This window comes from Sus scrofa, chromosome 1 (genome assembly GCF_054392235.1).
Source record: "Sus scrofa isolate SSC_HxYL_T2T_F1_AM1 chromosome 1, Sscrofa_HxYL_maternal_Yorkshire_Landrace_v2.0, whole genome shotgun sequence".
Classification (NCBI taxonomy): domain Eukaryota; kingdom Metazoa; phylum Chordata; class Mammalia; order Artiodactyla; family Suidae; genus Sus; species Sus scrofa.
This window is the reverse complement of record NC_139383.1, coordinates 16,177,790-16,194,525: the sequence shown is the minus strand read 5'-3', so window position 1 is coordinate 16,194,525 and position 16,736 is coordinate 16,177,790. Positions and strand designations below refer to the sequence as shown.

Here is a 16,736-nt window from a genome sequence, read left to right as displayed (position 1 = left end):
GCAGTTCAACATAATGAATACACGATAGCGTATGTGGAAAAAAAAATTTAAATATCCTTTGTGAGAATGTCCTCTCTGAAAAAAACACTTTCCATAATAATGCAAAGGTTGCAGTTACTCACTAGTTACCTCCAGAGATAAGCCAGAGGAGGCTGTGGTCTGTTTAACAAGGAGATCCAGAAAAATGCAGGCAGGACCAGGGCTCCACACAGACATTGTGCATCCTCCTAAGTCACTGCCTCAAACAGGATCCTTAAAGAATTTGGCTGACCTGCTGGGCTGAACATGAATCTTGTTTCAAAAGAAACAGACTCAGTGTGGAAGTGGATACACCACCACTTATATAGCATTCTGCAGAGCTGGAAACCAGATTCCTTTCCTGGGGCTGGGTCAGATACGAGAGGACAGCCTTGTTAGCGGACAATCTGGACCACACAGAGAACAGGCTCTACAGCTGTAACCACTCCCACAACAAGCAGCCTTTGTGCTCCTGCAGTCCAAGCTGGCGCCAGACCCCTGCGGCCCTGCAACCCCGCTGACGGCGCTGAGAGGACCAAGTGCACATCCACTCGTGGACGGAGTATTTGCACACACACTTGATCCCAAGTAACATGCTCAGGAGAAATTCCCAAGAGCAGGACAACTGGGTCCAGGCGTGCATACAAGGCTTCAGAAACCGCCCTCTGTAAGCTTGTACTAATTTGAATTCCACCAAAAGCGCATGAGATGTGTTTCTCTGTACTCTCAGAAGCATTAATTATATGTTTTCACCTTTGCCAATGGGATAGGTGAAAAACTGCCTCTCTTTACTTTCTGTGCTACATTATTAGTATTAATATGTATATATATATTTTGGTGGTCCCATGGCATATGGAGTTCCCAGGCCAGGGATCCAATCTGAGCTGCAGTCGCAACTTATGCCACAGCAGCCACAACGCCAGATCCTTAACCCACGGTGCGGGCCATGGATGTGAACCTCAGTCCCAACTCTCCAGAGACACTGCCCATCATATTGCACCACAGCAGGGATTCCTAGTGTTAATCTGTAGTATCTCTTTATCTTACCTTCAGTGAGTTAAATCTTATTTATCCTTGCAGTGTGGGTGAAGGAGGCAGTGGAAAATTTAACTTATCCATATTTACTCTGCTAGCTGATGGGCCTTGTAAAACTCAGACACAGGTCACAAACAATAATGCGCTTATTTTTAAGTCTGCTTATATTATGCTGGGTATAGCTTCAACTCACGTGAAATTGGAGGCTGGGGATTCTGGTCTGGTGAGCTCATGGATAACAGAAGGAGAGGGAGGAGGGGGCTGCTGTCCAAGCAGAAAAAATGGGGGGGCCCTTTCTAACATTTTCAAAGTTTTTTTCTTCCCATTTTCTTCTTTATCCACCCTGGACTTTCAAAATTGTGTGGTTTGTTGTTTTTGTTTTTGCTTTTTAGGGCTGCATCTGCGGCACATGGAGGTTCCCAGGTGAGGGGTTAAATCGGAGCTACAGCTGCTGGCCTATGCCACAGCCACAGCAACTCCAGATCTGAGCTGTGCCTGCCAACCTACACCACAGCTCACAGCAACGCCAGATCTTTAACCCACTGAGTGAGGCCAGGGCTCGAACCTGCAACCTCATGGTTCCTAGTCGGATTCATTTCCGCTGCACCAAGATGGGAACTCCCCCCAAAATTGATGGGCATTTAATAACACATGAAATACTGATAAGTGAGAAAAGTAAGTTTAAAAATAATATCATCCTAATTTTGTTAAGAGTAAAACAATATGTGGGTGAATGTATATAAGTAAAAGTAACCAGAAGAAAAGAAAACAAAATGTTAATGATGAGTTTTGCTAGATGATGTAATTTTTTTTTTTTTAAGTCTTACCCACAGCATGTGGAAATTTCTGGGCCAGAGATCAAACTCAAGCTACAGCAGTGACAATGCTGAATTCTTAATCACTAAGCCACCAGAGAACTCCTAAATTTTCTTCTCTACATTTTTCTGTATTTTCCAAATTTTCTACAGTAAATATGTATTACTTTAATAATTAGGAAAAATAATACATTTTTAAACAGTAAGTGGTTATTAATTTCTCTGCATCTATGAAACTCCATTCCTTATATCTTCATAGCCCATTAAAGACTTATCAAAAAGAACAAAATTAGAGTTGCAAATATATTTCAAATTGGGTGCCAACTGCCATTAACCAGTGGTGGCCGACTGCAGCTTTATTTTCAAAAGGATTCTGAAGCTGAGTCCTCATCTCCCAGGAGAGAGCTGGGATCATGGAGCAATATTTAGCATGGAAAGGGCTGCTGGAAGCTAGCGTGAGCATCAGGCTATTTATCTTCCCTGAAAGGGACACCAGGCTAAGACACCGGGTTTGAGGTCATCTAGTTGAAACCCTTATTAATTGATGAGGAAACTGAGGTCCAGAGAAATGAAACAAATACTCAGGGCTCTAAAGGCAGAGCCAAGACTAGGACCTAAGGAAGGAGACTGGCCTTTGGTCTCCCTTCTGCTTTCAGCTTATTCATTTGTGCTCACGGGCGCCTCTGGACCACAGTGACGGAGCAAGGGCTCACCCACCCCTGACCTCTGAGAATGCACTTCTTTCCGTCAACTTCATCCCTCCTGCCCCAAACGCCTGGTCTCCCCTGACTCTGTTTCTTAGGTGGCTGCCTTCTCCATACCAACCTTCCATATGGAGAGAGATTAAAACAAATCTCAAGGCTTGGGTGGAGTGACAAAGCTCTCCCATTAGGTGGCAGTATCAACAAGGAATAGACAAAAGCAGACATCTGTAGGGCACTTAACCCAAGCTGTGGAAAAGCAAAACCATCCCCAGGATATTTTGCAGACATGTTTGTATCAAGGGGCTTTAAAATCTACAAAGTAGATAAAAGACTGGAAGGAAATATACCAAATTTATTTTCAATAAGGTGGTCTTTTAAATCATTTCCTTTTTAATGATTTGCGTCTTCTGTATCTTTTATAATGAGCACAAAATTTTCATAAAGAAGTTATTGAAGGAGTTCCTGAGGGTCAAAGATCTGGTGTTGCTGCAGTTGGGGCATAGGTCACAGCTGCAGCTCAGATTGGATCCCTGGCCTGGGAACGTCCATAGGCCATGGGTGTGGCCATGAACAAAGGAAGTTATTGAAATAGTGACAGATTATTTCAGTAAAATGTATGCAAAGTTTGAATACTAAAAGGACGTTTACAAAAGCATAACAGAAATGTGAAAACCTATGTTTCTTTTCTTTTTTCTTTTTTTTTTGTCTTTTTGTCTTTTTAAGCCATACCTGTGCCATCCCAGGCTAGGTGTCCAACCGGAGCTGTAGCTGCCAGCCTACACCACAGCCACAGCAACTTGGGATCCAAGCTATGACCTACACCACAGCTCAAGGCAATGCCAGATTCTTAACCCACTGAGCAAGGCCAGGGATTGAACCTGCAACCTCATGGTTCCTAGTCAGATTCATTTCCTCTGCACCACGACCAGAACTCCGAAAACCTATATTTCTGTCTCTTGTCGTATAATCATGCAAATATAAATGTGTAAAAAAAATAAAAAAAATACAATTCTGTAATGCTTCAGGAATATGTATATTTTAAAATATGATTTTAAAATTTATTATCCATGTTTCTTAAAAAACCAACGGTGATAGATTTAAATTGGAGGTACAATACTAAATCACTAGCATATGCAACCATCCCATCATGACACAGTATTTTCTTTATATTCACTTGCTTAGTGTGAAGAGGATTTACATAAATATGTAGGGGTTATGCTGCTTCACCTCAAAATAACCTAAAATTGAACTTAGGGCATTAGTTTCCTTTACATAGGTGTTAAAACTTTTAAACTCTTATTCACAAATAAATGTGTTGCTATCTCTGGAGTATATATATATGTACATATATATGAACATATTTAGTAGGGCTTACTATAAATAATCAGCAAAAATGTCCGGTGGTTTTTTTCTTTTTGGCTAAATTCTTTTGGCGGGGGGTGGGGTGGGGTGGGCTGCTGCTGTGGCATATGGAAATTCCTAGGCCAGGGAACCACTGCAGTTAAATGCCAGGTCCTTTAACTGCTAGGCCACCAGGGAATGCCTACATTCTTCATTTTAACTGTTTTTTCTTTTAAGATATTTCCTTTACCACTCTTCAAATAGAACTTTAATTTTGAGCTGAGCTATTATAGAAAATGAGGTCCTTCATGAAAACCTGCCTAAAGTCCTTACCTGGCAACCCAGGAACAATGTGACTCTCTGGTTCCCGAAAGGCAGAATGATTTCTCTTCTCCGTGGTTGATAGCACAGGTGGCTGTTGGGGGGCAGTGGCTTTCTGGGACTTTTCCAACAAGGAGCCCCCACCTGCATCTTGGCTTGGTTCTGTGGTTCTAGGCTGTGCAGTCGCCGTGTGGGTCACCATTTTGCGGTCAAGTTTCACTAAGAGTGAAAGAGCAGCTGTCATTGGTTGGGTTTCTTTTCCGAACTTTAAAACCACTAAAATTGCGGGAGTTCCTGTTGTGGCACAGTGGAAACGAATCCGACTAGGAACCATGAGGTTGCTGGTTTGATCCCTGGCCTCACTCAGTGGGTTAAGGATCTGGCATTGCCGTGAACTGTGGTGTAGGTCACAGACGAGGCTCAGATCCTGCATTGCTGTGGCTGTGGCAAAGGCCGGGAGCTGCAGCTCCCATTCGACCCCTAGCTTGGGAACCTCCATATGCCTCAGGTGCAGCCCTAAAAATAAATAAATAAATAAATAAATAAATAAAATAAAACCACTAAAATTGATGGTAGTTTTTTTTTTTTTTTTTTTTGGTTGCCTTGTGGCATATGGAATTCCTGGATCTGAGCCGCAGTTGCAACCTACACCACACATGCTGCAATGCCAGATCCTTAACCCACTATGCCTGCCTGAGTTCAAACCAGTGACCCAGGGCTCCAGAGACACCAATGACCCCATTGTGCCCCCAGAGGGAACTCTGTGGGTAGATTTAAAGTCATGGATATTTGGGGAGTTTCCATTGTGGCTCAACAGGTTATGAACCCAACCAGTATCCATAAGGATGAGGGTTCCATCCCTGGCCTCACTCAGTGGGTTAAAGATCTGGTGTTGCTTTGGCTGTGGTGTAGACGGGCAGCTGCAGCTCCAATTTGACCCCCGGCCTGGGAACATCCATATGCCAACAAGGGTATGGCCCTAAAAAGCAAAAAAATAAAAAAATAAAAAAAATAAAATAAGAAATAAAATCATGGATATTTGGGAATGATAACCCATCCAAGATATGCCAGAGCCCCATAAAAAAACTCTTCACTCTAGTTTTCAAATCAATAATCAGTTCTCTTCTAATTAGCTTCCTAAAAGTTTCATGTAAAGAAATGGACAAAGACACAACTTAAACCTAAGGTTCTGAGATCCTTCACCCTTCCTCCAGTACTGATACTTTAGTACCTCAGCACGCTTTCAGCAGCTCTTCCTTCTCGTGGTGCATGTTTATATACATGACATGACAGGACTGATCTACAGCTGACTTAGCCACACCCTAATATATCATAAATTTTCTAAAATGTTTATCAAAACTAAATGTTAACTTATTTGAGGTTGTTAGAAAGCATATGCTGAACAGCGTTTTTAAGATGGGGAAGAATCTTTTGGAAAATTGAAAACAATCTCAATGTAAGTAAATATAAAAAATTTGACACTTGTAATAACTTGCATTAAAGACATAGTAAATGCTCACTTAATTTAAGGCAGGGCTTGTTCACGTGAAGTATACCTGAAACCAGGCAGAAAAAAGAACACCACAGATTTCGCATTTGTTGTGAGAATACAGACATCCCCTTTTACCCCCAAATGTGATGCAGCCGACTCACGATTTTGACAGAAAACTTCGTCAGACCCGTCAGGACACTGCTCCACTCCATCGCAAGCCAGCGTGATGTCAATGCAACAGCCGTCATCACAGAAGAAGTGGTATCGTGAGCAAACTTTTGAGCATCCTGTTTGTAAACAAGTCTCACGTCACAGGGGTGCAGGAAAGTAGAGATTGGACTGTGCTAAGAGGAACAGAGACTGTGCACGTGAAGAAATGCATTTGGGTGAAAGAGAGGCAGACAATGAGGGAACACCTCACGGACTGTGCTGGAGCAACAAGTTCTGGAAAGGTGAGGGGCTGTCTTCTCGACCTTCCTAACTTAATTCTCAGGAATCACCATGGGCTCTTCATCTTAGGGCTGTCCCCAAGCCAACAGTGCCTCAGAGGTGGGGACAGAGAAGCAGCTGCTCTGGTCTTCCCCATCCAGCCTGCTCCCCTCCCTCAGGTGGCTCATTGCAGCCATTCGTCCATCGTCATCTCCTCAGCAGGCCACCTACCACCGTGTCACCCGAGGCACGGCACAGCTGACTGTGTTTCATCAGAAGCACCCCTTTTTATGTTATGTCTTGCATTCATGTTTCCTAAGTGATAATTTTTATGGAGATCAACTTTCTACTACTGAACTCTGCTTGCTGAACTCCTGACATCCTTGGGGTCGTAAAGAATAAACAGAATCTTTAGCTACTACCTGGGGCAAATTTATTTTCTGCAAATAGTGAAATTCTATCCCTTTTGGAGCTCATAGGGGTTTTAACCCACAGAGCTCCATATATTTCCTTTTCTATTACATTACTTGGCCGCCCTGTGGCATATGGAGTTCACTGAATCCTTAACCCACTGTGCCGGGCCAGGGATCGAACCTGCCTCCTCTGCTCCAGAGATGCCAACGATCTTGCTGCACCACAGCAGGAACTCCACTTACATGTCTTTTCTTGAAATGTGTTCCCAACTCTAGGTGACGCCAACCTCACTAGACTTCGCTACCTAACAACTGGCTGACTTTTGGACACTAGTTATGCAGATTAAAGGCATGAGGCTGCAAGAAGTCATAAGGAGTTCTGCGATTTTCCAGGGAAGGACGGATTGGACTGTTGTCTCAGGACATGGGAGAATGGTAAATGATCAGATTTCTGAGACAAATGGCTGAGCATAGACACATGCTCACAGATTCTACAGGAAAGCAGTTCAATGAAAACACTGGGAGAGGAGACCACCTGGGTGGAAGGCAATCTGACGATATCTGGACTCTGGAGGAAGAAGAGAGTAAAGAAAAGAAATGGTGGTGGAAACTCCTGAGAAAGAAGAGAACACAGGAGCCCGCAGTTATGACTGAGAACTTGGGTCCCCAGAGGAGAATCTGCTTCAGTCACAGGGAAGGAGTTGGGAGGAAAAGTAAAGGGAAACGCTGTGAACAGCAGCAGAATGCAGCCTCTGCTCACGTTTCTTAAATTCATGACATGAAAATCCTAAGTATCTCAAGGCTTTACTTATTCCTGGGTAGTTTTGGAGATAGATTCATATTGGTAAATTAGCCATCTATTTCTGGATTAGTGGTCTTCAAACTTATGGACTAAACATATCTTCAATCTTTAAATCATAGGCTTGGACCCCTGTATGAACATGTTATCCATGTTATGAAAGAGACTGAACATTTAAAGAAGGTTAAAAATAAAAATACAAGTTCTGGGGAGTTCCCATTGTGGCTAAGCAGGTTAAGAACCTGACTAGTGTCCATAAGGATGTGAGTTTGATCCCTGGCCTTGCTCAGTGGGTTAAGGATCCAGCGTTGCTGCAAGCTTCAGTGCATGTTGAAGATGAGACTGGATCCGGCGTTGCTGTGGCTGTAGGCCAGCAGCTATAGCTCTGATTTGACTGCCAGCTCAGGAACTTCCATATGCTGCAGGTGCAGCCTTAAAAAAAAAAAGAAAAGTTCTGGTGCCTTCTTTTCCATCCTAAAAATGTCCTGACCATCTGTGGGGGATCCTATTTGGAGACCATTTATCTGGATCATCTTAGAAGTGTTTGTTGCCTTGCTCTCTAAATGGATTATTTTTTGCAGAGCTTGAAAACACGCACTCTCTTTATCTACAACTGAACCATGTTATTGCAGAAGCAGGAGTATGTGTGTGCCTTTTACCCCAGAAGATGCCACCCTTGGTTACCATGAAAGCTCCTCATTAACTGCAAAACCCAGGTATGTAATAGAGGGGACAGAAACACCTCTTGTTTTCGGTGTCTCTGTGTTATATTAACTTTAATTCTTATGTTATTCCAATTGAACTAGTGAGTGATTCCAGACAGCAGTTAATACTACAGCATTCTTTTAATTTTCAATATAAAGCTATGTATGTAAAACCTCTACCCAAGTGGCCTTTCAATAATCAAAGATGAGTCACATCACTCTGGGGCTTCAAACACACTTTACCATCATCCTGAGAAAGGCCAGAAATGTACAAATAGCGACTTGCCTTGGGAGTCCCAGAAAACTGGCCTGAGAACAAAAGCCAGAACAATAAGTGGCTGGTGAGGTGTCAGCCCTCTGCCTCCATCAGCTAAGGCCCTTTCTCCCTCTTGGTGTCTTGGTCATACAGAGGCCACCCTTTTCTAATTTCCGTAGGGGCGACAGCTTCCCAGGAGCACATCCTCCCAGTAGCAGCACTTGACCTGGGCCCAGAGCCCGGAGCCCTGCTCCCAGGAGGACAGCTCTCTGGGCCCCGCCGACCTCTGCTGGTGACTATCCCAGTTGGAGCTGATGCTGTGTTTCCAGCAGCCTGGAGCATGGCCAACATTCCAAGGTACTTTTTGAGCAACTGTCTGGCTCTTCTGTGAAGTTGCAGTAAATCAACAGACAGGGCCTGTTGGCATGTGCGCTGGGCTGGACGGCTGGCTTGCTCACCATCACTGACTCACAGTGCCCCGGGGGGCCAGAGTCTGGGGTCACTGCTCTTTCCTTAGAGGAAGCTTACACCCTGGCTGGCCAGGGAAACGGCCAACCTCAATTTTTTTTTTTTTTTTTCCTTTTAGGGCCACACCTGCAGCATATGGAAGTTCCCAGGCTAAGGGTCCAATGTGGGATCTGAGCCTCATCTGTGACTTACACCACAGTTCACGGCAACACTGGATCCTTAACCGACTGACTGACACTAGTCAGATTTGGTTCTGCTGCACCATGATGGGAACTCCCACATTCCAAACTTTTTATCCTCATTGTCCTGACTGCTGGCTTGATTACCATCCAAATACTGAGGAACAAAGATGTAGGAGGCAGGGGCAAGGTCTGTGGAGCCCACTTCATGCACAGTTCCTGCAAACGCTGAGAAAGTATCCGCTGACGGAGGGGCAGGACCCCACACAGACATCCTCCCAGCACTTCTCCAGGGTGAGCTCAGTATCTTTAGTGCTGCCAAGTTCTATATAAGTTTTTTTTTTAACTTGATGAATTAATCTTAGAAATGTAGATGTTTGGAAAAGTAAGACACTGAGAAATGAGATAAATGAGTTTACATTGTACAGCAGAATATAAGAAAAATATATGTTGAGCTATGTTATCAACCTGTGTATCTTTGTAGAGTATCTATGAAGGTTTTTTTTTTTTTTTTTTTTTTTTTTTTTTTTATGTCTGACCTTGTGGGATGTGGAAGTTCCCAGGCCAGGGACTGAATCTGAGCTGCAGCTGCATCAACACTGGATCCTCTAACCCAGTGTGCTGGGCGGGGGATTGAACCTTTGTCTCTGCCATGACCTGAGCTGCTACAGCTGGATTCTTAGCCCATTGCACTATAGCAGGAACCCCTCCAAGAAAAATTTTAAATAGTCCTTTTAAATCGACACATGTGCTTCCTATATTTTAATGTGGCTTAAATGTACTATTTAGATGCAGTCTGTGAACAGACATGTCAAAAAGATCACCCTCTTTTAAACAAGACTCTCTCCTGGAAAAGCCAGATGATTGTCTCTTACGAAATGGAGTCAAGGAGAGACGGAGCATCTGCGGGGTCCCGAGGCTCAGAATCTAGTCTCATCCCCTGGGGGCGAGGGAGGGTCCCCTATCCTGACTTGGCAGTGTCACTTCGCCCCAAATCTAATGCAGCCTATTTTTGTCATATTTTTGGTGAAGACTTTCTCATTCAACAATGGCCAAAGATAAAATGGAAGAGCCCATGGGATGCATAGTCAGAATATAAAATGCCGCTTAAACACCCATGGCCTGGTTTCTGTTGGCCATTGTGGATGTGAGGGAAGAACTGTCTTCTCACCTCCTGTGGAGAAGGCCTGGGGGAGCACTGTCACCGAGACGTTGTCGGAGCTCCTCTGGCCGGCAGTGTCCATGACCGTCAGCTGAAAGGTGTATGTCCCTTCCTGTAGGTGGGACAGCTTCAGGGTTCCTGACTGAGGCACCTGATACCCAAGGAGAGAACATCATGTTTAGTGAGGAGACCTGAGGCACAGAGTCCAACATCATCTGCCCTGGAAATCGGCGTCATTGGGCCATGACCACATCTCCCTCCTGGTCCACGGTTGCAGAAGACTGAGTCACACGCTGTCTTGGCAGGTTGGGCCTATTTTGGTCAGAAGACTTGAGCTTTGGTGGGATTGGGGCCTGACACCCTCTTTCTTCTGGAAACTTACCTTCCCACCCCCCATCCACAAGACTGCAAGGGATGGGTCAGTTATGAGCTCTCCCCATGGCCTCTGGGGTGAAGCCTGAACCAAGGGGAGCCCGTGGCCATGCATGGGCAGGTGGGAAGCAGGGATCTGCCCATGTGGAGGTACAGGGCAGGCCTCACTCTCCCCAACTCTGGCTCAGAATCAGACAGGTCTTGCTAGGCGGGCCCTGGGCAATAGGTTACACCACTTCTTATTGCTTTTGGGACTTGGACAGGAGGCATAGACATGGGTGCAGATGAGACCACCCTGGAGCATAATGACGTGGGCCCTGCAGCCTTGAGTGAGGTGGTGTGAGAGAGGAGCTCTCTCCTCTGTCCCAGCTGGGCTTGCAGGACTGCAGACCTAAGACCCCCGAGACCAGCAGTTGCGGGGTTTGCTGTCCTGGCATGCATGAGAGGAGAGGGTAGACTGTAGGACTGAGTCAGAGTGGGGATTTAAGGTGGGAGTGACAGGGGGACACTGAGTGTGGCCATACGAGTGAGGCTGAGATGAAGTCAGTGGAGACTTTTACAGACCAGGGAAGCTACGAGGCTGGGGGCTGGGTGGGCCATCCATCCACACAGACACTGTCTACACCCAGGCCCTGGTCAGGTCTGAGATGGCGAGTGAGTCACTGGGCTTCTGGGCATCAACACTCAGCATGCTGGTGTCACACTACAACTCTGTGGGCCGGGGGTCCTCTGAGAAGCCTCTTTTCCACACTGGGGCTGGAAGGACAGAGCATCGCCCTCTAAGGGGCCAGTCCACCACCTGGGCTTTGGCTGCCTCCCTCCAACCTTCCTAGGTACCCCCTCTCTGCTGCAGCAACTCTGTATCCAGATCCAGACCATGGTCATTACCTTCAGCAACCTGTGTCTTCTGATTAAATATCTCTTCCTTGGCTTTTGTTTTGTGAGTTGATGATCTTTATATTTTTTTTTATTTTGAAATTTTTATGGAAGCATAGTTGATGTACAAGGTGGTGATAATTTCTGCTATAAAAGTGATTCAGTTATACATGTACACACATCCATTCTCTTTCAGATTTTTTTCCCACATAGATGATCACAGAATATTCGGGAGAGTTCCCTGTGCTATACAGCAGGTCCCCACTGGCCAATCATTCCATATACCTCAGTGTGCATATTCAATCCCAAGCCCCCATTCCATCTGCCACGCTCCCACACACACACCTGTCCCCTTTGGTAACTGTAAGTTTTCCAAAGTCTGTAATTCGTTTCTCTCTAAATAAAATCATTTGTATCCTTTCTTTAGATTTCACATATAAGTGATATCATATGGACAATCTTTCATCAAATGACCGCTCTGGTCCACCTTATTCACTTGGCAGAAAGAATATGCTTTCTCAGCAGCTAAATTTCCACCCAGCCTTCGGGCAAGGGCATTCTAACAAGTATACCTGAGGTGTGCAGAAGTTTGTCTCCAAAACCTTTTCAGATTAAAGAGAGTTTGAAAAAATCTGCTTACAGAGGAAGGATAGCTTTGTCAGATTGTGCAGCTCAGCTAACCCTGGCTGTCAATGATAGTCAGCTATCTCGATGAGAAAGTTTTCAGAGCTGCTGGGTTTGACAAGAGAAAAGGGAGACTAACAACTGCTGAGAGGGGAGATAGGATTAAGATGGTGGAATAGAAGGACTGGAGCTCAACTTCTCTTCTAAAAACAACAAAATTTACAACCAAATGCTGAGCAATCTTCAACCAAATGGACCAGAAACCTTCAAAAAGATATCCACTCCAGAAGACAAAGAGGAGGCCACATCAAGAGGTAGGAGGGGTGATTTCACGATATAAGCAACCCCATACCTCTTGGGTGGGAAGCCCCACAGACTGGAAACTAGCTGGTTCATAGAGACCCACCTACAGGAGTGAGAGTTCTGAGCTTCACATCAAACTCCCACGTGTGGGGATCTGGCACTGTGAGAAAGAGCCCCCAGAGCATCTGGAATTGAAGGCCAGTGGGGCTTGTGTGTAGGAGCTCCCCGGGACTAGGGGAAACAGAGACCCCATTCTTAAAAGGCACACACAGACATTCAGGTGCACTGGGTTGCATGGCAAAGCAAAGTCTCCATAGGGATCTGGGTCAAACCTGACTGCAGTTCTTAGAGCACCTCCTGGGAAAACAGTGGGTAACTGTGGCTTGTTGTGGGGGAAGGACATTGGAAGCAAAGCTCTCAGGAATATTCTGCAGTGTGCCTTTCTCTGGAGGTGGCCATTTTGGGAAAATCTGGCCCGACCCATCAGTGTTGAGAAGCCCAAGACCAAACAACAATCCAAGTGGAATCACAGCCCCGCCCATCAGTAAACGGGCTACCTAAAGACCCCCCAGGCACACAGGCCCTCTAATCCCATACAGAGACAAAGCCCCACCCACCAGAGGGATAGGAATCAGCTCCACCTACCAGTGGGCAGGCATAAGTCTCTCCCATCAGGAAGCCTACAGCAAGCCCCCATACAGACTTCAGCCACAAGGGGGGAAGACACCAGAAGTAAGAGAGGCTACAACTCTTTTATCTGTAAAAAGGTCACCACACAAAAAACCTATAAAAGTGAAAAGACAGAGAACTATAACTCAGATGAGGGAGAAAGAAAAAACCCCAGAAAATCAGCTAAGTGATGAGAAGATTCTCAGCCTCCAGGAAAAAGACTTGAGACTGTTGATGCTGAAGAAGATGCAAGACATTGGAAATAAACTGGAGGCAAAGATTGATAATTAAGAGCAAACACTGATCAAAGAAATACAAGATTTAAAACTTAAACAAGTAGAGATGCAAAACACAATAACTGAAATAAAAAATTCATTAGAAGCAACCAATAGCAGAATACAGGAGGCAGAAGAATGAATAAGTGAGGTGGAGGACAGACTAGTGGCAATCATTGATGTGGAACAGAAAAGAGAAAAAAGATTGCAAAGAAATGAAGAGAGTCTCAGAGAACTTTGGGACAACATTAAACGCACCAACATCTGTAATATAGGGGTGCCAAAAGGAGAAGAGAGAGAGAAGGGGACAGAAAACATATTCCAAGAGATAATAGCCAAAAACTTCCCTAACATGGGAAAGGAACCCCTCACTCAAATCCAGGAAGTGCAAGGAGTACCATATAAAATAAACCCAAGGAGGAATACCTCGAGACACATATTAATCAAACTGACCAAAATTAAAGACAGAGAGAAAATCTTGAAAGCAGCTAGGGAAAAGAAACAAATAAAATACAAGGCAACCCTGATTAGGTTATCGGCAGATTTTTCAGCAGAAACTCTGCAGGCGAGAAGGGAGTGGCACGTTATACTTAACATGAAGAAAGGAAAAAAACTCCAACCAAGATTACTTTACCCAGCAAGGCTCTCATTCAGATTTGAAGGAGAAATCAAAAGCTTCACAGATAAGCAAAAGCTAAGAGAATTCAGCAACACTAAACCAGCTTTACAACAAATACTAGGAGTTCCCTTCATGGCTAAGTGGTTAATGAATCTGACTAGAAACCATGAGGTTGTGGATTCAGTCCCTGGCCTTGCTCAGTGCGTTAAGGATCCGGTGTTGCCGTGAGCTGTGGTGTAGGTTGTAGATGCAGCTCAGATCCCGTGTTGCTATGGCTCTGGCATAGGCCAGTGACTACAGCTCCGATTGGACCCCTAGCCTGGGAACCTCCATAAGCCATGGGAGCAGCCCAAGAAATGGCAAAAAGACCAAAAAACAAAAACAAACAAACAAACAAAAACCTAAACTAAAAGAACTTCTCTAGGCACAAAAGAAAAGGCTGCAACAGGAAACAAAAATACCACAAATGACAAGGCTCACCAGTAAAGGTATATATACAGTAAAGATATGATGTCATCCACGAATAATTATGCCACCAAAATCAGAAATCGTGAGAAGAGGAGGGTACAAATGCAGGACACTGGAGATGCGCTTGCAATTAAGAGACCAACAACTTAAAACAATATCATTTATATATAGACTCATGTCAAAACTTCATAATAACTACAAACCAAAAATCTGCAATTGATACACAAACAAATAAGAAAAATCCACTCAAATATGACACTAAAGATAGTCATCAAACTAGAAGAGGAGAGAACAAGAGAAGAAGGGAAGAAAAAGAGCAACAAAAACAAATCTGAAACAATTAATAAAATGGCAATAAGAACATACATATCAATAATTACCTTAAATGTTAATGGACTAAACGCCCCAATCAAAAGACACAGACTGACTGAATGGATACAAAAACAAGACCCATATATATGCTGTCTTCAAGAGACCCACTTCACTTCTAGGAACACATACAAATTGAAAGTGAGAGGATGGAAAAAAATCTTCCATGCAAGTGGAAATAAAAAGAAAGCTGGAGTAGCAATACTCATATCAGACAAAATAGACTTTAAAATGAAGAATATTTTAAGGGACAAGGAAGGTCACTACATAATGATCAAAGGATAAATCCAAGAAGAAGATATAACAATTTTAAATATCTACGCACCCAACACAGGTTCACCACAATAAGGCAACTGTTAACAACCTCAAAAGGACAAATTGGCAATAACACAAAAGTAGTGGGGGACTTTTAACACCCCACTTACAGCAATGGACGGATCATCCAGACAGAAAATCAGTATGGAAACACAGGCCCTGAATGAAGTATTAGACCAGATGGACTTAATAGATATTTATAGGACATTCCATCCAAAAGCAACAGATTACACATTCTGCTCATGTGCACATGGAACATTCTCTAAGATTGATTACATCCTGGGCTACAAATCAAACCTTGGTAACTTTAAGAAAACTGAAATCATATCAAGCATCTTTTCCGACCACAGCGCTATATGACTGGAAATCAACAACAAGAAAAAAACTGCAAAAAACACCAATGCATGGAGACTAAACAACATGCTACTAAACAACCAGTGGATCACTGAAGAAATCAAAGGGGAAATTAAAAAATACCTACAAGCAAAGGACAATAAAAACACAACACTCCAAAACCTATGGGATGCAGCAAAAGCTGTTCTAAGAGGAATGTTTATAGTAATACAAGCCCACCTCAGGAAACAAGAAAAAGCTCAAATAAACAAGCTAACTTTACATCTAAAGCAGCTCGAGAGAGAACAGGCAAGACCTAAAGTTAGTAGAAGGAAAGAAATCATAAAGATCAGAGCAGAAATCAATGAAATAGAAATGAAGAAAACCATAGAAAAGATCAATGAAACGAAAAGCTGGTTCTTTGGAAAGGTCAACAAAATTGATAAACTCTTAGCCAGACTTCTCAAGAAAAAAAGAGAGAGGACTCAAATCAATAAAATTAGAAATGAAAAAGGAGAAGTAACAACGGACATCACAGAAATACAAAGGATCATAAGAGACTACTATATGCAACTATACAACAATAAAAAATGGAAAACCTAGAAGAAATGGACAAATTCTTAGAAAGGTACAATCTTCCAAGACTAAACTAAAATGAAATATAGAAAAAGATGAATGGACCAATCACAAGAACTGAAATTGAAAGTGTGATTAAAAAATTTCCAACAAACAAAAGTCCAGGACCAGATGGCTTCACAGGCAAATTCTATCAAGCATTTAGAGAAGAACTAAATAGTTTCAGATCCTTCTGAAACTATTTCAAAAAATTGCAGAGGAAGGGATACTCCCAAACTCATTCTATGAGGCCACCGTTACGCTGAAACCAAAACCAGACAAAGATACCACAAAAAAAAAAAAGAAAACTACAGGCCAATTTCACTGATGAACATTGATGCAAAAATCCTCAACAAAGTACTAGCAAATCACATCCAACAATACATTAAAAGGACTGTACGTTATGATCAAGTGGGATTTATCCCAGGGATGCAAGCGTTCTTCAATATCCACAAATCAATCAGTGTGATACACCACTCTAACAAACTGAAGAATAAAAACCATATGATCCTCTCAATAGACGCAGAAAAAGCCTTTGACAAAATCCAACACCCATTTCTGATAAAAACCCTTCAGAAAGTGGGCATAGTGGGAACCTACCTCAACATAATAAAGACCATATATGACAAACCCACAGTTAACATCATTCTCAATGGCGAAAAACTGAAAGAATTCCTGCTGAGATCAGGAACAAGACAAGGATGTCTGCTCTCACCACTACTCTTCAACATAGTTTTGGAAGTCCTAGCCACAGCAATTAGA

General features: G+C 43.5%; 1 protein-coding gene across 1 annotated transcript in view; it reads right to left on the bottom strand.

The window, feature by feature from the left end:
* LRP11 (LDL receptor related protein 11) overlaps positions 1-16,736 on the bottom strand; it is a 60,542-nt gene that overhangs the window by 16,809 nt on the left and 26,997 nt on the right. The window contains exons 3-5 of the mRNA XM_001928988.6: positions 10,146-10,287; positions 5,888-6,013; positions 4,247-4,453 (exon numbers count right to left, since the gene is read on the bottom strand). Of these exons, the coding sequence (XP_001929023.1) occupies positions 4,247-4,453; positions 5,888-6,013; positions 10,146-10,287 (475 nt within the window). The remainder of the gene's footprint in view (positions 1-4,246; positions 4,454-5,887; positions 6,014-10,145; positions 10,288-16,736) is intronic.